This window comes from Euleptes europaea, chromosome 18, assembly GCF_029931775.1.
Source record: "Euleptes europaea isolate rEulEur1 chromosome 18, rEulEur1.hap1, whole genome shotgun sequence".
Lineage (NCBI taxonomy): Eukaryota > Metazoa > Chordata > Lepidosauria > Squamata > Sphaerodactylidae > Euleptes > Euleptes europaea.
Genome location: NC_079329.1, coordinates 14,921,058 through 14,948,258, shown reverse-complemented (window position 1 = coordinate 14,948,258; position 27,201 = coordinate 14,921,058). Strand labels below are relative to the sequence as shown.

At 44.4% G+C, this 27,201-nt stretch overlaps 2 protein-coding genes across 2 annotated transcripts; both read left to right on the top strand.

Annotated features, from left to right (window-relative positions):
• The first annotated feature begins 628 nt into the window (after positions 1–628).
• Positions 629–8,655, top strand: LOC130490006 (sulfotransferase 1C2-like). Its single transcript, XM_056863798.1, has 7 exons — positions 629–800; positions 910–1,038; positions 1,131–1,228; positions 1,809–1,935; positions 7,620–7,714; positions 7,909–8,089; positions 8,543–8,655. Exons 1-7 carry the CDS (start codon positions 629–631, stop codon positions 8,653–8,655), a joined length of 915 nt encoding a protein of 304 aa, XP_056719776.1.
• An 8,857-nt stretch (positions 8,656–17,512) lies between these two features.
• On the top strand, positions 17,513–25,094 carry LOC130490004 (sulfotransferase 1 family member D1-like). Its single transcript, XM_056863797.1, is given in 7 exon segments — positions 17,513–17,654; positions 19,793–19,918; positions 20,055–20,152; positions 21,667–21,793; positions 22,858–22,952; positions 23,530–23,749; positions 24,963–25,094. Coding segments are annotated over 7 exon segments (909 nt in total). The 5' UTR covers positions 17,513–17,524; the 3' UTR covers positions 25,076–25,094.
• Positions 25,095–27,201: the final 2,107 nt, after the last annotated feature.

Genomic DNA, 27,201 nt, shown 5'->3' with positions numbered 1-27,201 from the left:
GGGGAGGAGAGTCACTGATTATGTAGAAGAAGAAGGCAGAATACTCCTGAAGGAGAAATTGCATATCAGCTGAAACAGACATCTTTCATTCTTGCTCAGCTAAAATGATGAACTATGGCACAGTGGAACTGGCTAAATCTCACAAGCTGAGCACAGCTTTTTCTGTAAAAGACCCTATAGCTAAGACCACAAGAATGCGGAAATAATTCCCAGAGGTGCAAAAACGAATAACTATTCAAGCAGCAGTCACACAACAGGTTGCATAGATCAGGTACTGGTCATGTATGTACATGTGCTTCGAGTTAGCAAAAGATCTAGTCCATGTATTGTATGAATAATCCGTACTGCCTGATAATATGTGCAGTTAATTTGTAACTGAGCTGCTAGCTATAAAAGGAGTGCTCAGTTCTTTGTTCGGAGAGACTTGTCGAAATCTAAAGGTCCAACTGTGATTCTCCTGGCAGTACAGACGCAAACGAAGGCAATGCTTTAATAACGTTTTTCTTCTACTCTACTCTGCTTCGTGTTTCGACCTCCAGCTAGAGAACCCAGAGGGGCTGATGATTATGAGCTATTTTCACCGACACTCTCATTATTCATATTATCTCTTTTGTAGACCCTCTAGGTGATGGATCTCAAACCAGGGCAGGAAGTTTTGAACTTCAACTTAATCAAGCGTTCAAAACCAGTGGAGGTTGAGGGAGTCCCTTTGGCCAGAGGAACAGCAGAGAACTGGAGTCTCTTGCAGGCCTTTGCAGCCCGGCCAGACGATCTTCTGATCTGCACTTATCCCAAAGCAGGTAGCGGAGCTAGACATGAAACCTGAGGGCCTGGCAAAGCAAAAGGTGGTGGGCTATGGAGCTGGTCGTATTACAGGGTCTTCATGTCTCTTCCCCTCACCTTCACCAGGGACCACCTGGATCCAGGAAATTGTGGACATGCTCCAACAAGGAGGGGACCCACAGAAGTGTGCTCGGGCCCCAATATATAAGCGTATGCCCTACATAGATTTGTTCCTTCCCAAACCCATGACTTCAGGTGAGTAGGGGGTGCAGTTTCAGGGAACAGGTGTCAGGTTGTGGGTAACGGTTTCTCAGCGTGAGACTGTGTCTTGCCTGGTGGTGTTTCAGGCCTGGAAGATGCAGAGGCGATGCCTTCTCCGCGAACACTCAAAACTCACCTCCCGGTTCAGCTCCTGCCTCCTTCCTTCTGGGAACAGAATTGCAAGGTCAGGACAACTGGGATGAGGGGGCTGGCGGTGGGGCGGGATTCAATGTGATTAATCTCTGGGACCTCTTTTGATTTTCTGAGCTCAAGGGTGGAACCCCTGCAGCCCTAATAAAAGCTGAGAGTGCCTCGGAGCACATGTAGAGTTCACGGCTTAATTTGGCCTTGGTCTCAACCTTGGAGTTATACTCTGGTAAATTTGAGATAATCTGTCTGGGACTTTGCCTGCAGACTGTGTGTGTGTGTAAAGTGCCGTCAAGTCGCAGCTGATTTATGGTGACCCCTTATGGGGTTTTCAAGGCAAAAGACTAACACTGGTTTGCCAGTGCCTTCCTCTGCATAGCAATCCTGGTATTCCTTGGTGGTCTCCCATCCAAATACTAACCAGGGCTGACCCTGCTTAGCTTCTGAGATCTGACAGAGTAAAATAATCCTGGCCAGGATTTCCAAACCAAAAGACTAGTACCTTTGTTCTTAGTGAGAACATGGAGGGAGGGGAATCTTGTAGGCTAGCAGGGAAAGATGAGGGGACAGGCAATAGGACTTCTGGGCTCCCTCTTGTTTCTGCTGTGTATCCACAGGTCATTTATGTGGCTAGGAATGCGAAGGACAATGCAGTGTCCTATTTTCACTTCCACCGCATGAACCCGATTATGCCAGAGCCAGGAAACTGGGACCAGTTTCTAGAAGATTTCCTTGATGGGAAGGGTGAGTGAAAAGGCTGGAGATGGAAAACAGGAAATGTTTGGTCTGGGGGGCGGTCAGTCCCTCTAGCTATATTATCAGTATAAGATTTATCACAGGAACTGGTTGGTTAGCAGAATATGAAAAGAAATGGGAAATTATGTCAATCTGCATAGCTATTGACTATTGTCTTTCCAGCCCTTAAAAAAGTTATGGACATAGGGTTGCCAACCCCCAGGTAGCTAGGGAGAATAAACAGCACCACAGCTCATATAATTAATAGTATGCAATACAATTCTTACAGTTTTTAGAATTAAACTAATAAACAACCAAATGCAGAGAGACAAGTTCTATGACTAATTTAATGCAAAAACAATATATATATGGCTTGAAGTAAATATCAGCCTAAAATAAATTGAGGAGTCCAACAGAAAACTGGTTGAAATTCACCAAATAACTGTCCAATAAAGCTGGTTAACATTCACCAACAGTTCCTCCTGGCAACACAGTTGCTTTTCCAGTTCTTCAATCTAAATAATCAGATTCCAAGGCTCCAAAATCAATCATAGAAGGTCCATATGAAATAAATATGAATGTGAAGAGTAACGAACAACAAAACGCCACTTCCGGAGTCTGTGTACGTTTCGCAAACTTGCTTCATCAGTTGTGCATTTGTTTGTTAAGGAACAATATTTCTACGGGTACAAAGACCTCTGAAAGAAAAACATTACATGAAGGAAACAACAATCGCGGAAAGAGCTCAGCATTTATACTTAAAATACAAAAAAATGGCATCAGTTCTAGCTTACCAATAAGCTGACCAGCGACCCTCACGGGTATCACACTTAACTCTGAAGGCTGGTAAAGCAGTAAATCTGCTTCTTAGTTTTAAAAGGTATTCTAGCCCTGCCAGCTGAGGAGAATCTTATACTTTACAAAAAGCTAGATAGGTCGAACTCATTGTTCAATCCTGAGGGGGACAACGTCTTAAAGAGATAGATGTACCTTAATTCTTGCTGGTGTAATATTTTCATAATATTCTCCTGGTAGTATCGTCTGGATCGATACTGCCATAGTGCAAAAAAGCGAATGTCATTTTCAGAATGACCGAGTTTAAGATAATGTTCAGTGAGCGGAGCCTCCATTATCTTAGAGCGGATCCTCGTACGGTGTTCATTAATACGTATTTTTAATTGGCATGACGTTGAGCCAATGTACATTTTTGAACACGGGCAAAGGACCGCGTAGACGACGTTTTTAGACAAGCAATTTGTAAAATTTTGGAGAGTAAACTTGAAATTATACTGTGAGGCACTCAGTTCTTTAATAGGAAGACTCAATGGACATAAGGCGCATGCGCCACATCTGAAATGGCCCCGGATGTTAATTCTAGGTTTCTCCACTAGCCTATCTGTCCTAACTAGATAATTACGTAAAGACTTAGTTTTTCTTAGGCCAAATGTTGGTAAAGCTGTACAGCCCGGAACACCGTCCAAGATATGCCAATGACGGCGAACTATTCGTTGTATCTCATGCGTAAGATGGTTAAACTGTAAGGACGCAAAAATGCCAGTAGATCTCGGGTTTTCTTTTGCAGATGGCCGAAGTAATAATTCTCTCTGTTGGCTGTCAACTTTATCAATGGCCATAGAGATAGTGGCCTCATCATATCCTCTCTGCATAAGATTAGAACACAAGTCCTGTGCAGCTACACGAAAGTCGTGCGGGTCAGTCGAATTCCTTTTTAGCCTCAATAGTTGGCTGTATGGTAAATTACGCCGCAAGTGCAGCGGATGACAGGAAGTAAAGTGGAGGCCAGCTCCAACATCAGTTGGCTTCCTATATGGCTTTACGGCAATGGTATCTGAGTCGGTCCTAAAGACCATCAGATCTAAAAAAGAAATCGTCCGTGCATGGTAGTTCCCCGTGAATTTGAGGTTAGGGTCCATTGAGTTCAGATGAAGCAGCAAAGTATTATAGGCTTCCACGGAGTCAATCACACAAAATAAATCATCAATAAACCTGAAAAAATATAATACATGATCCTGAAAGATCGCATCTTGAAACAAAAAATCCTTTTCAAAAGAAATCATGTAAGTATTTGCCACAGACGGGGCGCAGGCGGCGCCCATGGCTACCCCCCGTGTCTGAAGATAGAACTGATCACGATATCTAAAAAAGTTGTTCTCGAAAATGATATCAACTAAACTTAACAGAAAATGTGTGGGCACACTCTGGTCCGGTCTCTTGTGGAGGAGTTCCTCAATGATATTCCGAGCCTGCTCTAGGGGAATGTGGGTATAAAGAGAAGTAACATCAAAGGTGGCAAAGATAGCTTCTGCTGGAATTTCTTTGTGTTCAATTTTATTGATAAAATCTCGTGAATCCTTAATGTAGGAACTAGTATTCTTGCTAAAGGGTTGCAGGAAGTAATCAACAAATCTGGAGATAGGTTCCAACATACTACCAATTGCCGAAATAATTGGGCGACCCGGTGGGTTAGTCAAAGACTTATGCACTTTTGGTAGTGAATAAAAAATGGGAACCCTGGGATACTGTACTATAAGAAAATCGGCCAGAGCTTTGTCAATGTAATTAAGAGATAATCCCTCAAAGATCACAGTCTTTATTATCTTCATGACCCTACTGGAGGGATCCATAGGCAAAGGTTTATAAAAATTACTGTCTCCCAATTGTCTCAAATTTTCTAAGTCATAGGACGACGAGTCCAAAATCACCAGGGCTCCGCCTTTATCAGCCGGCATATAAACAATAGAAGGATCCACAGAGATTGTTTCCAATATTTTAAGTTGCTGTGCAGTTAGATTCAATTTATCATTATGCCACCTCCTTCTTTTCTCAAGCTTATCGACGTCTCTCAGCACAAGGGACTGAAAGGTGTTAACCAAATGCCCAGGATTTTTTGGTAAAAAGGTGGACTTATTCCGAAATGAACTGAACTCCTTAGAACCTCTGTCTTGCCCCTTAAAAAATTCCCTAATCTTAATATTGCGAAATAATTTGTATAGGTCAACCCGCGTCTGAAAACCTGAATAAATGGGTGTAGGGACAAACCCTAACCCTAAATTGAGAATCTTCATTTCGTCAGTGGAAAAATCACGTGAAGATAGATTAATCACGAAGTTATTTGCTGTTTCCTTCGCGGACCCCGTTGCGGTCCCGGGGCATAAGAAAAATCCCGTCGGCCAGACCTTAAATGGTACGAGGAGGAGCCAAAGGATCCGCCACTCGAGATACTTGATCCGCCTCTTTCTCCAGAGGAACCTTCTGAGTCAGACTGTCTATCCTGGACCCCACCCTTAAAGGGACGGGGTCTGTTCTCCTTATTGGTCCAAAAGTAGACCCTATCCTTCAAGTAGTCATCCTTGTCCCTAAGTAGTTTCCGTTTTTTGTACATTTCAATATCTGAACTATATTTACCCAAATCCTTTTCTATCTGTTCTATTTGCTCAGTAAAAACCTCCTCAGTGACAGAGGTCTTTAATTCGTTTTTAAATTTCTCAGCCTCCATTCCAGCAATATCAGCTTCTTTAATAGACCTTTCGATAATTAACATCATTAGATCATAAGAACATTTGTTTAAAATTGCCATCCATTTACTATTGAACTCCTTATCCCCACGGTATAATGCCGGTGATTTTTGAACTCTTAAACCTCTAGGTATAATCTTATTTTCAACATATTCAGAGAGTGTTACAGCATGTGATTCAGATCGGATTTTGCGTTTCAAAGAATTCCAAACTTTGGTCATATCTACATTTGCAGTTTTTTGTGCCATGCTTTTTTTAGGTAACATTTTAAAGATTCTATCTTTATCAGCATCTGAATAACTAAACATTTCCATATTAAAGAGCCAAAGTATAGATATACTAAACAATTGTTACGTATGCTGAAAAACGTTAGTTAGGGAGAATAAACAGCACCACAGCTCATATAATTAATAGTATGCAATACAATTCTTACAGTTTTTAGAATTAAACTAATAAACAACCAAATGCAGAGAGACAAGTTCTATGACTAATTTAATGCAAAAACAATATATATATGGCTTGAAGTAAATATCAGCCTAAAATAAATTGAGGAGTCCAACAGAAAACTGGTTGAAATTCACCAAATAACTGTCCAATAAAGCTGGTTAACATTCACCAACAGTTCCTCCTGGCAACACAGTTGCTTTTCCAGTTCTTCAATCTAAATAATCAGATTCCAAGGCTCCAAAATCAATCATAGAAGGTCCATATGAAATAAATATGAATGTGAAGAGTAACGAACAACAAAACGCCACTTCCGGAGTCTGTGTACGTTTCGCAAACTTGCTTCATCAGTTGTGCATTTGTTTGTTAAGGAACAATATTTCTACGGGTACAAAGACCTCTGAAAGAAAAACATTACATGAAGGAAACAACAATCGCGGAAAGAGCTCAGCATTTATACTTAAAATACAAAAAAATGGCATCAGTTCTAGCTTACCAATAAGCTGACCAGCGACCCTCACGGGTATCACACTTAACTCTGAAGGCTGGTAAAGCAGTAAATCTGCTTCTTAGTTTTAAAAGGTATTCTAGCCCTGCCAGCTGAGGAGAATCTTATACTTTACAAAAAGCTAGATAGGTCGAACTCATTGTTCAATCCTGAGGGGGACAACGTCTTAAAGAGATAGATGTACCTTAATTCTTGCTGGTGTAATATTTTCATAATATTCTTCTGGTAGTATCGTCTGGATCGATACTGCCATAGTGCAAAAAAGCGAATGTCATTTTCAGAATGACCGAGTTTAAGATAATGTTCAGTGAGCGGAGCCTCCATTATCTTAGAGCGGATCCTCGTACGGTGTTCATTAATACGTATTTTTAATTGGCGTGACGTTGAGCCAATGTACATTTTTGAACACGGGCAAAGGACCGCGTAGACGACGTTTTTAGACAAGCAATTTGTAAAATTTTGGAGAGTAAACTTGAAATTATACTGTGAGGCACTCAGTTCTTTAATAGGAAGACTCAATGGACATAAGGCGCATGCGCCACATCTGAAATGGCCCCGGATGTTAATTCTAGGTTTCTCCACTAGCCTATCTGTCCTAACTAGATAATTACGTAAAGACTTAGTTTTTCTTAGGCCAAATGTTGGTAAAGCTGTACAGCCCGGAACACCGTCCAAGATATGCCAATGACGGCGAACTATTCGTTGTATCTCATGCGTAAGATGGTTAAACTGTAAGGACGCAAAAATGCCAGTAGATCTCGGGTTTTCTTTTGCAGATGGCCGAAGTAATAATTCTCTCTGTTGGCTGTCAACTTTATCAATGGCCATAGAGATAGTGGCCTCATCATATCCTCTCTGCATAAGATTAGAACACAAGTCCTGTGCAGCTACACGAAAGTCGTGCGGGTCAGTCGAATTCCTTTTTAGCCTCAGGTAGCGGCTGGAGATCGCCTGCTATTACACCTGCTCTCCAGCCGACAGAGATCCGTTTACCTGGAGAAAATGGCCGCTTTGGCAACCGGACTCTATGGCATTGAAGTCCCTTCCCTCCCCAAATCCTACCCTCCTCAGGCTCTGCCCCAAAAACCTCCCACCAGTGGCAAACGGGGACCTGGCAACCCTATATGGACATCAACTCGTTATGAATGAAGTGGGAATATGTGAATTCTATAACTCACTCACTCTTCATCTTCTTGTGTCTGCAGTTTCAGGTGGGTCTTGGTTTGACCATGTCTGTGGTTGGTGGGATGCCAAGGACCGGCACCCAGTTCTGTACCTCTTTTATGAAGATATGAAGGAGGTGAGAAACTCCCCCTCCCTGTCACACGCCCATACTTCTTTGAGGTAGTTATTTTACCTACAGATGAGTTCTGCTGCTAAAAATGCTCTGAGGAAGTACTTTCCTGCTATGAGTTCTAACAGCAATGCATGGAGCAAGAAACTACCTTTTAATGGCAGCCTAACCTTCCCCTCATCGGTCTTGTCTCCCCCTAGGACCCAGACCGGGAAATCCAGAAAGTAGCCCGATTCCTCGGTATAGATCTCACAGAACCAGTTCTAAAGCGGATTGTGCAGCACACGGCATTTGAGAGCATGAAAGCCAACCCAATGACAAATTACAGCACTATACCTTCTTCCTTTCTGGACCAAAATGTGTCGAATTTCATGAGAAAAGGTGGGTGCTGTAGGCTGGCTTTTGGTCTCAGTTCTGAGAGGGGATCCCTTGGTGGGAATCGCTGGATTTTTGGTACAGAAATATCAAGTGGCTTAATTTTTTGGCAGTGGTCCTGAAATCACAAAAGCAAGCTGCAAGCTTTAGAAACATAAACAGTAATTTTGAACTTAGGATCTTGCCCAGGGAGCTGGGGCTGGGGCTTCATTCCTCAACAGAGCATCAGTGAGAGTCAGGTCTGTGGGAATGCCCTGAGGACACCTGATCTACAAGGTGTCTGAGGTGCATCATTCTGAGAGGAAACGGACAAGTAAAGGCGAGCTCAGAAGTACCTTTCCCCTCATAGGTAGATGAGTTGTAATAGTAGGAGATCTCCAGCTGGTACCTGGAGGTTGGCAATCCTAAGGAAAGCAGATTGTTCATTTTTATTTGGATTGGTTTTTCCCTCACCTGCAGGCACCGTAGGAGACTGGAAGGAACATTTCACAGTGGCTCAAAGCGAACGGCTAGATGAAGTCTGTGCCCGGGAACTGGGGGGCAGTGACCTGACCTTCCGCATGCAGCTGTAAGCCCACCTTTGTGTTCCTTGGTGAAACTTACACCAAAATGTGCCTGGACTGTTCCTGTTGCCTGTGCTAAATAAAATAACCCACAAGCGATGGCCAATCAATCTAAATTTTGTGTGCAGGTATTTTTGAAATGTCATTTCTCATGGTTGTGCCTTTTTCTTTTCACTTGTAAATGTATTTCGATGACTGATAAAATCAAGATCTGATAGGGGTTTAACGCACAGCCAATTTGTCTCACCTTTTTGCCTTAAAAGTAGCGGATCCCCATGGTCCACACACATGACCGTCCAAGGGCTGCGCATAGGACCCACCTTAGACGCGAATTAAGGCAAAAAAAAAAAACGGGTTAAGCAATCCCTGGTTTCTAGCGATCTTTTCGGTGCTAAACCGCTACTTTTTTTTTATTTCGCCACATTACCGGAACGCCGACATGCGTGTAATGACTCAACTAGCTCTCTACTAATGCCCCTTACCGGTCTCCTCCGTCCCGCCCCCTTTCCTGCACGAGCAATTGGTTGAGACAATGGTATACCTGAACGCTGGTGTTCCAAGAAAAAAAAAGGGGGAGAATCGCCCTTTGATTGGATAACTCCTCAGCCAATCCTTGGGCGATGTCACTCCCCTGCTATCCCACATTGCGAACTATCCCACATTATATGGTTGGTTCAAATGCAGGGAGCCTCCAGCAGCTACTTGTTTCAGACTTATAGTGGGATGGGCTGGCGTCATGCGTTTGATTATCTAGTCTTAAATATTGTGGGATTAAAATATTGTGAGATAACAGAGGAGCGAACCAGGAACATTCTGCCCATGTGTTAATCCCCATAGTAACTATCATTCTTAAATCTTATGCAAACGTTGCATTACCATCACTTTTGGAATCAAGTGCATTAAGAGTGCAGGATATGAATATTTTAAATGAATAACTCACAGTGGGACAGAATCCCAACCAATATTTTCAGATATCTTTTTTGAAATACTGAAAATCTGTCTAGAGAAGTGATTTTCAATCTTTCCAGACACGCAACTCACTGAGCATGGGATCCATGCTTACAAGCATGTGACAGGAAGTTTACATGACATCTAGGGTAGCCAGGTCCCTCTTCACCACCGTCAGAAGGTTTTTGGGGTAGAGCCTGAGGAGGGCGAGGTTTGGGGAGAGGAGGGACTTCAGTGCCATGGAATCCAATTACCAAAGCAGCTATTTTCTCCAGGGGAACTGATCTCTATCGGCTGGAGATCAGTTGTAATAGCAGGAGATCTCCGCCGCTCCAAACCACCGCTGTTATCCACTACACTGCACTGGTTCATCACTTCCTGTCCATATGCACAGTTTTATGATGTTTAAAGCCTAGTTAAAGCCAGTAAAACCCTCTCACCTGCTTGAGCACCTATGAGATTTTTATACATGACTTTAAAGCAATGTGACCAAAGTTGCACCCTTGGCTAATCTCCCTCACTGGTGTTTATCCAGCCTTGCCCCAGCTGGGTGATCCATGACTATTAAACTGAAAACAGGTTCACATCGCAGGGAACTGTACCAACCAGTAGCAACTTGTGGTGTATGCCTGCATCAAGCACCAGGTGCGGCAATGCAGGGATTTCCAGCCTTGTTGGGCCGGCACTTTAGGGATTTTGGGAAAGGGTCATGGATGCTACCCCCAAATGGCTGCTATGGAGGGCAAGGCCAAAGGTCTGCCATGGGGGGGGGGGTAGGGTTGCCAGCTCTGGGTTGGGAAATACCTAGAGATTTTGGGGGCGGAGCCATAGGAGAGAGGCATTTGGAGAAGGGAGGGACTTCAATGCCATAAAGTCCAATTGGCAATGCAGCCATTTTCTCCAGCTGAATTGATCTCTATTGGCTGGAGATCAGTTGTAATAGTGGGAGATTTCCAGCTGTTGTGCCCATGTATAAGGGCTAATATAGCACACACACCATGAATATTTGGGAAAGTTGGCATCAGAAGACTATAAGCTGCAACACCTTTCCTGTCTGGTAGGGCCCCTCGCAACTTAAGCATATCCGTCCTTGGGTTAGCGAATGGATTCTCTTATCTGTAGTTAGGAATGTAGTTTCCGGTTTCCTCTTTCTAAGAACGCCTTCGGGCTACATTATAGGCTATGCTAATTAATGTATTCAGGTATCTAATTGTGTATTGGCTCTTTTGTCTTTTTGTTATATGAACTGTTTCTTTGTAAGGTGATGTACCTGCCCCTGATCCTAAGGCATAAAGGATCCTTCCCCTCCTTTGTTTTCTTGTGGTGGCTCTCCTCTCTGGTATTAGCGGTTAGCCCACCCGGCTCGATTATTTAGCTAAATAAAGAACTGACTGCTTTAATTCTAACCTCCTCCTAATTATCTGTTTATTGGACTATACGGACGATTAGGCACTTCGCAGCCACCACCTTGGGGTTGGGGACCTTAGGGTGGGGTCATCACAAATGGCAGCCACTGAGGCATGGGGTGTGTGAACTCAACTCTTTGCTATTTGGTTTTAGTTTCCAAAGACAGGGCAGAGGGTTTTCTCCCTCCTAGGATTGCCAACCTCCCGGAATTACGTGAACAACTCTATGTGAACAACTTATTGTTTGTTTGTTTGAAACATTTATTCCTCTTCTCCTGGAGACAATGGCTGCTTTGGAAGGTGGATAGCATAGCCTTATACCCAACCAAGATCCTTCACCCTACTCTCCCAGCCTCTATCCTCAAATCTCCTAATATATCTGAACCCAGAGTTGGCAACCCTATGAGGGATTGCTGAGCTCAGAAACACAGGAAGTCTGTGTCTAGGGTCAAGCAGAAGGCCATGCTGTCCCTTTTCACTGGGGGAGTGGGGGGGGAGGTAGATGTGAATTTCCTCCATTGTGCAGGGGGTTGTTGACCCTTGTTGACACTTTCAGCTCTCCATTTCTGGGTTTCTATGTTTTTTTTAACCTGTCAATCAGGTGGTAGGGAATGACCCTGAACTCCCTGGATCTTTTTTTCTGGTCCTTCCAAGACAATTTAGGAATTTTTTTTGCCATAACTCAAGAAGAAAATGGACTTCAGGAAATGTATCAGTGAGAACCATGGTCCCTTTATGTGCCATGCTGGGAATTGATCTAATATTCCATGGTTGAAAATAAGGACACTGCTATAACCTGGTAACATTCCTATTGTATTGGAAAGAAAATTGCAAGACCACGGTTACACAACCCGGATAACCTACAAGAACCAATTCCTATTCTCTGATCAAAAAACATGGCCTGGGCTCTCATTCTGTTATTGTAACATAGCTGAAGTCTCTTTTTCTGGCCCTTTCTTCATTGACTTTGCAAAGGCTTGTTCTTGGTTTGACTTCTAAAGCCTTGAGTGGTAGTCAAGTGACCCAAACAATTTCTTAAGAATGCTCAGCGGAATGCTTGGCCTCTCGATTGATCTCTTTGAACTTTTTAATACTAAACACAAACTAGGGTTAAGAATGTCAGAACATAAGAAGAGCCACGCTGGATCAGACCAAGGCCCATCGAGTCCAGCAGTCTGCTCACACAATGGCCAACCAGGTGCCTCTCTAGGAAGTCCACAAACTAGACAACAGCCAGCTCTGGTTTGGGAGATACCTGGAGATTTGGGGGGTGGAGCATGGGGAAGGTGGGATTTGGGGAGGGGAGGGACCTCAGCAGGGTGCAAGGCCATAGAGTCCAGCCTTCAAACCAGCCATTTTCTCCAGGAGAACTGATCTCTGCCATCCGGAGATCAATTGTAATACCGGGAGGTCTTCAGGCCCCGCCTGGAGGTTGGCAACCCTAACAAACACACATCAAACCAAATAAAACACAAGACATCACTTCATCTCTCTATCTGTTATGTTTATTTTTATTTATTTACTTAATTTATTATAGCCCGCCTTTCTCACTGAGACTCAAGACTGATTACAACCAGAGCTCTCTCTCTCTCCCCAGTGTGCGTGTGGGGGGTAGGGATGCCACGTCCCTCTTTGCCATTGGCGGGAGGCTTTGGGGCAGAGCCTAAGGAGGGTGGGGTTTGGGGAGAGGAGGGAATTCAATGCCATAGAGTCCAATGGCCAAAGCGGCCTTTTTCTCCCGGTGAACTGATCGGCTGGAGATCAGTTGTAATAGCAGGAGATTTCCAGCTAGTACCTGGGGGTTGGCAACCCGGGGAGGGGGCAGTATTAATTGGTACTGAGTACCAGCACTTTTTTTGAAGGCTACCCAAAGTTGTGATGGGGGAATTGGTGGAAATATATATATGAGTACCAGCACCATTTATTTTGTACCCCCAAAAAAGCACTGAATACAACCATATATATGAGTACCAGTGCAACCATATATATGAGTACCATCACCATTTATTTTGTACCAAAAAAAAAGCATTGAATACAACTAGAAACCATGCAGAAAGCAGGAGAGAGCATACAACCAACAGTTACTCCATAGCAATAGGTAAACAAATTAGAGAATAGTTGAACTAAAAAAGAGTATAAAACAGATAATAAAGCAGGGGTTGCAAGACTAGAGAACCTTGCAGTAAAACAATATATTACATACAATAAAATGTGTAATAAAGCTATAATGCAATAAACAGGGCAGCATACACATGCAATAAAGACTGCCTACAATTTCATAGACATTAACTATGACCTATAACTTGTTCCCTTTATAAAAAGGCCTCCAGACCGATTCTATTTGATACGTTCTGCAGGAATATGAGACTGTGGAGACCTTCCTGATGGGAGGTAGGGTTGCCAGGTCCCTCTTCGCCACCGGCGGGAGATTTTGCGGGCGGAGCCTGAGGAGGGTGGGGTTTGAGAAGGGGAGGGACTTCAATGCCATAGAGTTCAATTGCCAAAGCGGCCATTTTTCTCCAGGTGATCTGACCTCTATTGAAATGCCTGAAATCATTATGTGTTATTGAAAATATATTCTTTCACTGAAGAAATGTATTCATTCACTAAAAATGTATTGGAAACGTATTCTCTGGTTTGAAATATATTCTTTGTACTCAATAAAGTATATCTGCACTCATGAACATGCCACACTCAGCATATTAGAGGTGGCTTGTATAGTGACACCAAGCACTTGCATATGTTACAGGTCTCAAGTATAAGAGGCCCACTGTTGCTCCTTAGTTAGAAGCTAATTAAAGAATCCATAGATGGCCTTAGCATGCTTGCATAAGCTGGTTTTCCAGAGATAAGAACCAGCTAGGAACCCTCTTAGTTAGCCTTGGCAGCTTCCAGGGTCCAAGATAAGAAGAACTGCAGTAATTTAGGATCAAATAGAGAAGCACCTGGGAATATGGGTCTTCACTGCTCATTAGTGAGAATGAGATCACCATTTCTATGTAACGCCTCCAAATCTCTAATAGGGTATTCAAATCCTTAAATATCTATTATTGGTGCTATGTACTGACGCCATGTATTTCGTCTTTTGTACCTCCCATTACCAAAGATTATATCCGTGCTTGCACTCCTTTGATGTTTGTGTGAATTGTTCTGCGCATTTTGGGCAATTTTCACCCGGTGTGTATATTGGGCCTAATAAAGAAACTGATTTGAACTATCATCCTCCTACTGTGTTATTGTCATTGGGAATTGATACAATAATACAGGCTTATCACTATCGGCTGGAGATCAGTTGATTAGCAGGAGATTTCCTGCTACTACCTGGCAGTTGGCAACCCTAACGGGAGGCCATATGAGAGAACAGAGATTTATGAGGGAGAACTATTGATTTAGGTGCCGATGGGGATTGAAGGAAGGCAAGAGGGCCGCATTGCCCTCTTCTCTTTCCCTGGATGTGTTGGCTGAGTGATTAACTCAACAGCGGTGCACAAACTGATCAAAGGAAAGCTTTATTCGGGAATGAACATACTTGATAGCAAAGAGTAGAGATTAGAGACAGGTTTCTAGCTACATCACTAGCTGAGGGAGAGAGATGGAGAGTACATATGAACATATGAAGCTGCCTTCTACTGAATCAGACCCTTGGTCCATCAAAGTCAATACTGTCTACTCACACTGGCAGCGGCTCTCCAGGGTCTCAGGCAGAGGTCTTTCACATCACCTACTTGCCTAGTCCTTTTAACTGGAGATGCTGGGGATTGAACCTGGGGCCTGCTGCATGTCAAGCAGATGCTCTACCACTAAGCCACAGCCCCTCCCCATCTAGGGTTGCCATCTCCGGGTTGGGAAATACCTGGAGATTTGGGAGGTGGAGCCTGAGGAGGGTGGGATTAGGGGAGGGTAGGGACTTCAAGGGGGTATGAATGCCACAGAGTCCACCTTCCAAAGCGGCCATTTTCTCCAGTTGAACTGATCTCTATCGCTTGGAGATCAGTTGTAATAGCAGGAGCTCTCCAGCTACTGCCTGGAGGTTGGCAACACTAACTGACAGCTGCAGAACTTTAAAGAAGAAACAAGATATTGCCCTAAGAAAGAAATCTGGAGACAGACAAGGGATGATGCTTATCAGGGAAGAAGATGCTTCTGACCACACTACCTTCTAACTGGCTTTTCCTCTTGCTGCCTGGGAGGACTTCATGTACAAACAAACAAACAAACAAACATCTTGCCTAGTTTGGGCCAGAATAAGCCAAGAGACTTGTTTTGGATGTCTTTGAATATAGAAACTAATAATACAGAAAACAGCATTCCTGAGCATGCACAGAATGCATGTCTTAAGTGAAAGAGTCACGTTCAGAGGGGATATCTTCCAGGCAGCTGAGATCCCTGGCGCTTTGTAGAAAGGCAGGTTTGGCCCACACACTCCCTAACCAAGATTGCCCTGAAATATCGCGGAATGTGAGTGTTTCACAATGCAAGATTGTCCTGGCAACAAATCCGAAGAGTTGAATTAATGCCAGCAGTGCTTCGGCAAACAATGTTCCTTCCCCCCTCTGCCTATCAACTTTCCACAAACTCTTTCTCCACCCACTTCTGGCCAGAGCTAGTTAGGGAGAGAGGCTTGTCCTTTGGCACCCAGCTGCAAAGGTCCCCAGTCAGCCAACCTCTCCAGGTAAGTGCCGTGACACCTCTGGGAAGCAGAAGAGCTGGGGAGGAAGGTTGCCCCCCTTCTGAACAGGTTTCTAGGGCTGTGCCTTTAACAGCAGGCAGTGAGCCCGGGTGATGAAGTTAGCTGCATGCTCTGAACAGCTTCACGGGCGGATTTCTACACAAAGGAGCAGACGTGGATGGGTTTCGTGCTGTTTTGTTTTGCAGGTTAGGTCCAGGGAGGAGGCAGGCGTGACTCTAGAGTGCTCTAGGAAAGCCTGTTGTGTGTGTGTGTGTGGGGGGGGGGGAGAATATAGTCCCATTCTTTCCTTCTTTAAAAAAAAAACGTATTTTACATCATATTCTGCGATACAGGTTTACAAAACTTAACTACATCTGTCAGTCATCCTACAGGATGTTGACATTATAGCAAGAGGAGTCACATTTCATCTACCCAAACATAGCATGAAATAGCTCTGTGTGTGCTTGCGCTGTCAAGTCACAGCTGGCTTATGGCAACCCTGTAGGGTTTTCAAGGCGAGAGTTCAGAGGTGGTTTGCCATGGCCTGCTTCCGCATGGGCTGAGAGAGTTCTGAGAGAACTGTGACTGGCCCAAGGCCACCCAGCAGGCTTCATGTGGAGGAGTGGGGGAATCGAACCCGGTTCCCCAGATTAGAGTCTGCCGCTCTTAACCACTACACCACGTTGGCTCCTATGAAGTAGCTAGCATACAGTATATTGTGTGTGTATGTGTGTGTAAAGTGCTGTCAAGTCGCAACTGACTTATGGCAAACTTAGCAAGGGGCTTTCAGGGCAACTGGGAAGCAGAGGTGGCTTGCTATTGCCTTCCTCTGCAATCTTCATTGCTGGTCTCCCATCCAAGTCCCAACCATGCTTAGCTTCTCAGATCTGACAAGATCGGGCTATACCATGCCGCCTTCCCTCCATACAACATATTATCTACAGCATGATGATACAGTTTTACATTACTTTTTGGAAGACTAGGTTTCAGTCCTCTTTCTCTATTCCTGGTTCACTCTTATTTCATCTCCCCACCCCACCAGTTCCCAGCCCCAGAAGGAATTTCTTTTTAAAAAATGCAAGAGGTTTTACTTTTCAGTTGTTTCCTAACAGGTGCTCCCCTTGCCGATATCCATTTCAAACATGCACTTCCTGAACAAATTTTAGCTGCTGATGTCCAGGGGGGAGGGGAGGTTTGCTAGGCTGCAGTTTGCTAGGCTGGCTCAAAAATGTTCAGCCATCCTCTTTAACTCTTTCTGTCAGGATGAAGCCAGATAGGGTTGCCAGGTCCCTCTTCGCCACCGGCGGGAGATTTTTGGGGAGGAGCCTGAGGAGGGCCGGGTTTGGGGAGGGGAGGGAATTCAACACCATAGAGTCCAATTGCTAAAGCAGTTTAGAGCGGAGCAGCCTAGCGGGCGCATGAAATTTAGTAATTTTGTGAAACTTTGTATTTCATCTGAAGGAGCTTTGACTCCAACTTGAAAGGAGAGCTGATGAAGCTGCCCACGTGGTAGTGAAAACGCGAAGCATCCGGACAGCGTTCCTCTCCATTTCTCTCCAGTCTTCTTCTTCCTGCACCTGTGGGATTTATAAGCATATGAACTGTACATAAGTCCTAAGGGACTACAAGCGATTGAATGAGATAAGAACTGAATCCTTGCTTGTCGTATATTGTCGTATTGTGTTTGTACTCTTAGCATTTTGTAAGTTTCCTTTTGTTAATTTTTGTAGTTTTCACTTTGGCACTAAATTCACTTTTTCATTGAATACTCGTTTGTGTACAATCTTTTTAGAGCCATTACTGCTCTTTTCCTTCAACTACCTGGCAGTTGGCATCCCTAAAGCCAGAAGAGGAGATGGAGCGGCCCCCTTTGGTTCCCATTAAAGGCATTCCCATGATCAAGTACTTCGCTGAGGTCTGGAGTGAGGTGGAACCCTTCGAACCGCATCCAGATGATTTGCTCATCTCCACGTATCCCAAGTCTGGTGAGTAAAGTCTGGGAGCTGCATCCGTCTGCCAGGAGCTCGAGTGTGGGCGTGGGGTGCATGTGTGTTTCTCACTCTCCCCTTCAAGCTGTGAGAGGTTCCAGGACAGCTTTACAATTTGCCAGAGGAGAAGTGGGGGGAAAGGACGAGTGCTTCAGGATTTCCCCATGGTCTGTTCTTCTGCACAAAAACCACCCCTTTCCAAACTGATTCCTTCCCACAGAGTTAGATGAACTCCACATACAGAGATGCAGCTATGTGTGTGATTTTTGAGTGGGAAAAGTACCAATGGGGAAAGAGTTAACCATCCCTTCCTTTTTACCCTGTAGTAAAGGTAAAGGTCCCCTGTGCAAGCACTGGGTCATTCCTGACCCATGGGGTGACGTCACATCCCGACGTTTTCTATGCAGACTCTGTTTACGGGGAGGTTTGCCAGTGCCTTACCCAGTCATCTTCCCTTTACTCCCAGAAAGCCGGGTACTCATTTTACCGACCTCGGAAGGATGGAAGGTTGAGTCAACCTTGAGCCGGCTACCTGAAACCGACTTCCGTCGGGATTGAACTCAGGTCCTGAGCAGAGCTTGGACTGCAGTACTGTAGCTTAACACCCCTGCACCACGGGGCTCCTGTAGCACCATTCAAAATTACCTCTTCAGAAGGGTGCTTTTCAACAGGACAGTCCTCAAAATATCTTCATCATCTATTTCAGACGCATGGAAGAGTCGAAGAAGCTTCTTGTCATGAGGAAGTTCAAATGATTGTTTTTAATAATAATAATAATAATAATAATTCAGATAACATTTTAATAAAAACTAAGGGTTTACCCCTCCAACCAGAAACAACAGGAAAGTCTCCATTTCTGTATACTCCTTTTATTTCACAGAGGACAGTGATTTGGAATTCCTCCTTCCCTGTATTTTCCCCTACAGACTTCTCAATGGTCTCAGCGACTGAGCAGGCCAATTTAACTGCCTCTGAGTGGCTTTTAACTTTCATCAGGCTGTTTGGGGTTTTTAAATGTTTTCAGCACGGGAAACCTCACCTGGCCCGGACACAGAAAGGACTGACAGATTGATAGCGCTTTCTCAATTCTGTGGGTGGTGGTGCACGGCCGTTCTTAGTTGGTGGAGTGATTTGTCTGGTTAATTCCAATAACGAACGAGACTCTGGCATGCTAACTAGTTAGGTGACCCCTGAGCCTCTGTTTATCTTTTTCCACCTTGAATTCTCCGAGGTTCTCCTTGCACCCGATGGATACGCTTCTGTGGACCACAACGGGTCCCTCTTCAGGTGTTATCGCAACTTCATTTGAGGCTTTGTGCCCATGAACTATTGTTGTGCTGCTATTGAATTGCAATTCTGTATATCTTTTTGGTTGTTATAATGTATGTATATATATATTTTTTGACTTTGCATTTTGGTTCATTCTAGGGCATGACGTTAATGCCTAGTAAATATTCTTGAATGTTCTATGACTACGCGGTGTATGTCAGTTTTTGCACCGTGACTAATACTAGAGCCTTCGTGCTGTTTATTTCCTAAACTAACCTAACCTCCAGGTGGTGGCTGGAGATCTCCTGCTATTACAGCTGATCTCCAGCTGATAGAGATCAGTTCCCCTGGAGAAAATGGCCACTTTGGCCATTGGACTCTATGGTATTATTCCTCCCCTCCCCAGACCCCACCCTCATAGAATCATAGAGCTGGAAGGGAACACCAGGGTCATCAAGTCCAACCCCATGCACAATGCAGGAAATTCACAACTACCTCCCCCCCCCCACACACACCCTTGTGACCAGAAGATGGGCAAGATGCCCTCCCTCTTATGATGCCCTCCTCAGGCTCCGACTCAAAAATATCCAGGTATTTCCTAACCTGGAGCAGGCAACCCTACCTGACCTACATTTTAAAAGATCTGGGCCATTCCAGGCAGGTTCATGCAAATAGGCAGTTCAAAAGATCGGTAAATATTCCTCTTTAGAGACTGTAGGGATGACTCCCTCCAAGAGTCAGAGTTAAAATGCATGGTGGGGGGATGAAATTGAAGTAGGTATTTGTGAGAACCTGGTCTCAGACTGAGTTTTCCTCTTGGACCACCATTTTGAAGTGCCCAAGACTGTCGATCAACATTTTTTCAGGAACCACCTGGATCAGCGAGGTTATAGACATGATCCTTAAGGAGGGTGACACAGAGAAATGCAAACAAAATCCCATCTACGCCCGAGTTCCTTTCTTGGAGTTTAAAGTCCCTGGAGTCCCCTCAGGTAAGACACCCACACCCTTGCTCGCCATGCCAGGTAATGAGGAGTCGTTGCGATTTGCTCTAGGGCTTCTGTGGGGATAAAGAAGGAATGGGAAAGGGCGGGAGAAACCCCTTCACTGCCTCTGTTTCCCCTTCAGGTATTGAGCTACTGAGAAAATCATCCCCCCCACGTATGATTAAAACCCACCTTCCTGTCCAATTGCTCCCTGAAGCGTTCTGGACCAAGGATTGCAAGGTAAATACAAAAACTACCCGTCCAAACCTTGTCGGTAGTACCTCACCAGCCTGGGTGATTTTAATACCCCTGTCCTGTTCCTGGACCCTGGAATTCAACCCCCTAGTTGTGCATTTTGTTCTGTTTGTATTTTTGCTTATTTCACCTTTTCACTTTCCACTTTAATATATTTATATTTATATCACATTGTTCTTGCGTGCTGTTTCTGGTTTGCTTAACCTTCAGGTACTAGCTGGGGATCTCCTGCTATTACAACTGATCTCCAGCTGACAGAGATCAGTTCACCTGGAGAAAATGGCCACTTTGGCCACTGGACTCTATGACATTGAAGTCCCTCCTCTCCCCAAACCCCGCCCTCCTCAGGCTCCACCCCAAAAACCTCTTGCTGGTGGCAAAGAGGAACCTGGCAACCCTAGGCTCTCCTCACATTCAACAGGATGTTGACTCGAGTTTTATTATTTGACCAAATACTCTGTGTAACCTTTGATATGTTTAGATAATGGGTTCACAACAGGGGGGGAATTCCCCCTGGGGGGGTTAGGGTTCAAGGGGGGGATTGGGTTCACCATTCAGCAAAGTGTGATGTCCTGTAGATTATGTACAATCTGTAAAATTGTAGGGGTTTTTTTATATATAGTTAGACTATCTTGGGAAGAGGGGAATTATATTCTGAACAATGGTGAAAGGGGGGAATGGAGCAAAAAACGTTGATAACCACTGGTTTAGATGGATGCATTTGGGGATGTTTATCTCTTGACAGTAGAAAAGAGCAAGGGTCCAGTAGCACCTTAAAGGCTAACAAAATATTTGGCAGGGTATGAGCTTTCGTGAGTCACACTCACTTCTTCGTATCTGAAGAGGTGAGCTGTGACTCACTAAAGTTCATACCCTGCCAAGTATTTTGTTAGTCTTGAAGGTGCTACTGGACTCTTGCTCTTTTCTGCTGCTACAGACAGACTAACACGGCTACCCATCGTGATCTATCTCTTAACAGTATCAAAAGTGGGAACAGGTAACAAAGATTTTCGCCTTTGCAGTCCATGTAGAAACATCTAGTGTTTCGGCATTTGGAAATGTTCGTTAAAAAAATAAAAAAATAGGTCTCTAGTCCTTCCAGCTGAGAAAACAAGCTTGAAAGTGTATGGATAATGCCTGGTGAAATCTGAAAAGCCAGAGGAAAGGGCTGACTTGGATTGGGTTAGGGTTAGGGTCCATTCATAAGAACATAAGAAAGGCCCTGCTGGATCAGACCAAGGCCCATCAAGTCCAGTAGTCTGTTCACACAGTGGCCAACCAGGTGCCTCTAGGAAGCCACTAACAAGACAAGTGCAGCAGCACCATCCTGCCTGTGTTCCACCGCACCCAAAATAATAGGCATGCTCCTCTGATACTAGAGAGAACCGGGTTTCAGGGGACCGGATTTCAGATCCTCCTTTGTTCCTCCACAGAATCCACGAAGTTTTAATAAACTATGCAGAGCTACTTAATTTGCATAACCTTCTCCACCCTTACAGATGATCTATGTGGCCAGAAACGCCAAAGATGTGGCCGTCTCATATTATTACTTCTACCAAATGGCAAAAGTGCACCCCGAACCTGGAACCTGGAATGAATTCCTGGAGAAGTTTATGGCTGGAAATGGTAAGGACTGAGCAGTGAAACATGGGGTGATATTCCTGTAGGGCTTCCTCAGGGTCTTCTCAACACCAGTGATGTGATGCCTACCCCCAGCTTGCTTCACCAGATCTGGTTTACCTTTGGAAAGAAGGTTCACAGGGGGTGGGGGCCATGCTCCTCTAGTTGCCCATCTTGCTGGGGAGGGAGGAAGTTGTGAGGGATTGGAGCCCATGAACAGTGTGAAGCTCCCTTATTCTGAGGACCCAGCTGGGCAAGAGGTGAAAGATGTGTTGGGGAATAGATAGCGAGCTTCGTTACATGTCAGTCAGACAAGGGTTAAAATGGATTGTATTGATGCTGACCAGTTCAAGAAGGTGATGTAATCTCCAATGCGTCAATTAGCTATTGGTCAGTAAGGATCAGTTGTTACAGCTCTTTCTTTGTCTAAGAAGGAAGAGCAGTATCAGTTACCTTTTGGATCTCAACCAGAGAGGATGGGGCAACTCTGTATTTTAGAGATGCCATGTGCTTAAGTTTAGATTCCTGCCAGTTCTTTTCTGGCATGTTTAGGAAACTAGAGATGTAGTAAGGATTTATTGTTTAAAACTCAAGTTTACCCTACCCTATTTTATAGTGAGTAAAGTTTTGCTTTTGCTAAGACAAAGGACTTTGTCTATTCATTGTGTACGTGTACTTTAATTGACTTTCACCAGCCATAATCATACAATTCATAACCTCTGATAAAAGAATTTTCCTAACAAGATGTAATCAGGATCTTCCACATATTTTAGAAGTTAAAAGGAACCACGGGGAGGAGCGGGAGTGGAATGGACATAAAGATTTCTACAGGTGTCTTTTAAGTTTTCACTGTGGTGTGGGATCTTATGAGCACATGAAGCTCCTTTATTCTGAGGGCCAAACTTGATGAGATGTGAAAGATCTGCAAATCAGGATCTTCCACATATTTTTAAAAAGTTGAAAGGATCTGTGGCTGCTTTGGCTCAGCTGCTTTGGCCTAGGCAGACCATTGTCTATTACCCTGGCTTTCCCCCACAGACCTACTATTATCTGGAAATTTCTCTTCTCAGTTTCTTTTGGATCCTGGTACGATCACGTCAAAGGCTGGTGGGACAAGAGGGAGGAATACAGGATGCTCTACCTCTTCTATGAAGATCTGAAAGAGGCAAGACTCTTCCTCTCCTCAGCTCCCAATTCTCTGACCTTTCAGTTCGGCTTGTTTCCCCTGTGCCGGCACCACTATGGCTCAAACCATCTATTCGAGAGCCAGCATGGTGTAATGGTTAGGAGTGGTGGACTCCTGGATCTGGAGAACCGGCGGGTTCAATTCCCCACTCTTTCACATGAAGCCTGCCTGGGTGACCTTAGGCTAGTCACAGTTCTCTTAGAACTCTCTCAGCCCCACCTACCTTACAATGTGTCTGTTGTGGGGAGGGGAAGGGAAGGTGAATGTGAGCTGCTTTGAGACTCCTTAAAGGTGGAGAAAAGCTGAGTATAAAACCCAACTCTTCTTCTTTTCCCAATATTAGCCATCCAAACACTTGTGGAAGCTCACAAGTAAGAGGAAAGAGAAACTGGTGCAAACCTAGACCTACTGTTTCATTTCTCTAAATGGGGTAGTCAAATTGAACCTGCCAGCATTCAAAATTTGGTCTCATCCCTAATTTTAAACACCCAGCAGGACAGAAATGTAGAACACTTGACACCACATTATTCTCCCCTGCCTCCCTTTCTCAATCTAGAAGCCGGGTTTTAATCCCCACCGTTACTTCCCCTTCTAGGATCCACAGAGGGAGATCCGGAAGGTCATGGAGTTCCTGGAGAGGTCCCCTGACGCCCAGCTGGTGGAGAAGATTGCCCACCACACCTCCTTCAAAGAGATGAAGCAGAATGAGATGGCCAATTATAAGACCATTCCCACCTCAGTCATGGACCATAGTGTCTCCCCTTTCATGAGGAAGGGTGAGCTGGGTAGACAGCTGGAGGGGTGGTGTGGTGGTGGGATTGCTCTAGTGCCAAGACTAAAGGCAGAGACGACAGAGGTGACCATCACAAACTTAGCAGAACATTCGGTATCTCATGGCTCTGCCTCCTAACCCCTTATGTGTGAACCAGGCCTGAGTGTTTCTCCTTATCCCATATACAGCTTCTGGGCTGGGAGATAGGATGCAAGCATCCTCTTCTTCAGGGCCCAAAGGTTTCTGGTTGTTTGGAGGAACAAAGAGGAGAACCAGCACTGGAAAACCAAGTCTTGCTGTTGAAGGTTAAGTGGTGTAGTTTTTAAGAGCTGCAGACTCTAATCTGGAGCTCTGGGTTTAATTCCCCACTCCTCCACTTGTGCAGCGGACTCTAATGTGGTGAACCCGGTTGGTTTCCCCACTCTTACCCATGAAGCCAGCTGGGTGACCTTGGGCTAGTCACAGTTGTCTCTGAACTCTCTCAGCCCCACCTACCTCATAAGGTATTTGTTGTGGGGAGAGGAAGGGAAGGAGACTGTAAGCCAGTTTGAGTCTCCTTAAAAGGTAGAGCAAGTCTGCATATGAAAACCAACTCTTCTTCCTCTGTTGTTTAGCCTAATAGCAAGAGCTAATCTCTCTTCACCTGATGTGAGTCACTGTTGTCTCTGAACTCAGCTCCACCTACCTCACAAGGTGTCTGTTGTTGGGAGGGGAAGGGAATGTGATTGTAAGCTGCTTTGAGACTCCTTAAACGTAGAGAAAAGCAGAGCATAAAAACCATCTCTTCTTCTTCGGTGGAAGGGAACCAGGAACTCTTTATTCCCTCTTCCCTCAAATGTGATAGGTCTTCCTTTCCCCTCTCTGAGCCCTGCCTGGTTGGGAATGAGGGCAGGCTATAAATATTATAAGTAGATAAATAGGGAGGGTTTTTATAAACCTCGTCCTTAAGGTTGCCATCCTTCAGGTGGGGCCTGGAGTCCTCCTGGAATTAAAACTTATCTCCAGAGTAAGAGATGAGTTCCCCTGGAGAAAATGCCGGCTTTGGACAGAGGATTCTATGGCCTCATATCCCTGCTGATCCCAATCTCCTCTGCAAACTCCACCTTCCCCAAGCTCTGTCTCCAAATCCCCAGGAATTTCCTAACCCAGGGTAGCCAACCCTCCTTGGCCTTGTTCCTATTTAGTCATCGTTGTCTTGTCTCTTCTCTTCCACTCAGGAATCACTGGCGACTGGAAGAACCTTTTCACAGTGGCTCAAAATGAGAGGTTCGATGCACATTACAAGAAGGAAATGGAAGGAACGACCCTCCACTTCCGGACAGAGATCTGATCGCTCCAGCTTCATATGGGCTATTTTCAGACTCTGCCATCTTATTAATTTTAGCTTCTTTAAATCCACCCACTCAGGTTCCCATCGGATGATTAAATTTTCGGCTAAGACATTGGAGAAGAAGTGAAAAATGGAAGCGAAGATTCCTGGATTCTCTCACATTCAACTGCTTCTGCACACACAACATTGCTGCTGCGAAGACAACCATGCATTGCTCGTGTGGATCTGCATTCACCCGTTTTTGGACAGACACACGTACTCCCAACCCTCCACCCCAGCAGAGAAGTTACTGATTCTTTCTGTTTTCTAGAAGAGCTGGCTGTGTTGAGTGTTGATTGGCTGGCCCTTGTGGCAATCATGGAGCCGCTGCCACACTGTGCAGAGTTCTGATTGGTTGGCCTCCAACAACAAAACCCCTCCCCTTTTTCAGAACTCTGCTTCCAAGTGTTTTGTTCAAATGTCAAAACAGAGAGAGACAGTGTGGTGTACTGGCTAGAGTCACTGGAGTCAAACCCCTCGTTTAGCTATGAAGCTAATTGAATCTTTGGCGAGTGATCCAGCTTAGCATACATTACATGGTTGTTGTGAGCATAAAATGGAAGACGAGAGAACTATGTATGCCACACTGAACTCCTTGGAGGAACATGGGATCAAAATGTATGAGAGATAAATTGAAATAAACATTGAAGTGGATAAACATACTAGACTCTTGGAGAAAAGGGCTAAACAAAGCCCTCGGCCTTCTTAATAGGGTTGCCAGCTCTGGGTTGGGAAATACCTGGAGATTTTGGGGGTGGAGCCTAAGGACGATGGGGTTTGGAGAGGGGAGTGGCTTCAATGCTGTCGAGTCCATTTGACAAAGTGGCCATTTTCTCCAGGGGAACTATCACTGTCGCCTGGAGATCAGTTGTAATAGCGAGAGATCTCCAGCCACTACCTGGAGGTTGTGTGAAATAATAGTATCAAGCTCACTAAGTTATATGCAAAAGTGTGATTATATTATATACAAGTGCAAGGAGCCAACAATGATAAGGATACATACATGAACATATATACAAAGATAAGGATACATACATGAACATATATACAAAGATAGAATGTAGCTAGCAAGCTACCAAACAAGATGGTCAGTTTCAACAATTTCAACAGTTTCAACAATTGTCTTTCAAAGGTAAGTACAATGTATTCTATATATTTCTTTCCAGGGAAGAAGATGGAGCCTGGAGCACATCAAAGCTGGAAGCGCCCTCCAGATGGTTTCAACGCTTTCACTGTCAAAAGACAGCTTCCTCAGCCAAAAGCCTCAGGACGTTTCTCCTTATAATCACAATGTATTCTTAAAACGAATATAATATAATATAATATAATATAATATAATATAATATAATATAATATAATATAATATAATATAATATAATATAATATAATATAATATAATATAATATATAATATAATATAATATAATATAATATTAATATAATCACACTTTTGCATATAACTTAGTGAGCTTGATACTATTATTTCACACAGTTGTCTATTTAGTATCGGTGCTTTATTTTTGCTAAACTACCTGGAGGTTGGCAACCCCACTTCTCAAAGCAATGGCCAAGTGGCTAAAATCTACATTTGCCATTTCTGGGTTGGGAAATTCCTGGACATTTGAGGGTGGAGCCTCAAACGTCAGTGAACTCAGTGAAGTATAATGCCGTAGAGTTCATCCTCCAAAGCAGGCATTTGATCTCTGTAGTCTGGAGACCAGTTGTAATTCCTGGAGGTTGGCAACCTAAGTCAAAACCACATTTATGTATCAGAAGTCTTCCCTCTGCAGCAGAGAAACTCTCAGCCACTACTGAAGTGCCACAGTCTGTCTTCATCTAACTCAGTGGTTACACTTTCTTTCTCTTCGCTGTTTTGAAGAAATGAAGGCTTGGCCCACACACTTCCTAACCAAGATTGCACTGAAGTATCACGGATAGTGCTCCCCGGTCCCTCTTCCCTACCGGCGGGAGGTTTTTGAGGCAGAGCCTGAGGAGGGCGGGGTTTGGGGTGGGGTGGGACTTCAATGCATAGAGTCCAATGGCCAAAGCGTCCGTTTTCTCCAGGTGAACTGATTTCTATCGGCTGGA

What these genes read in the sequence shown, in the direction of transcription:
- LOC130490006 (XM_056863798.1), top strand. Translation starts at nt 629, where the DNA reads ATGGATCTCAAACCAGGGCAGGAAGTTTTGAACTTCAACTTAATCAAG. An exon ending in TCCCAAACCCATGACTTCAG is followed by an intron (nt 1,039 to 1,130) that starts GTGAGTAGGGGG and finishes GTGGTGTTTCAG; the next exon opens with GCCTGGAAGATGCAGAGGCG. An exon ending in AGATTTCCTTGATGGGAAGG is followed by an intron (nt 1,936 to 7,619) that starts GTGAGTGAAAAG and finishes TTGTGTCTGCAG; the next exon opens with TTTCAGGTGGGTCTTGGTTT.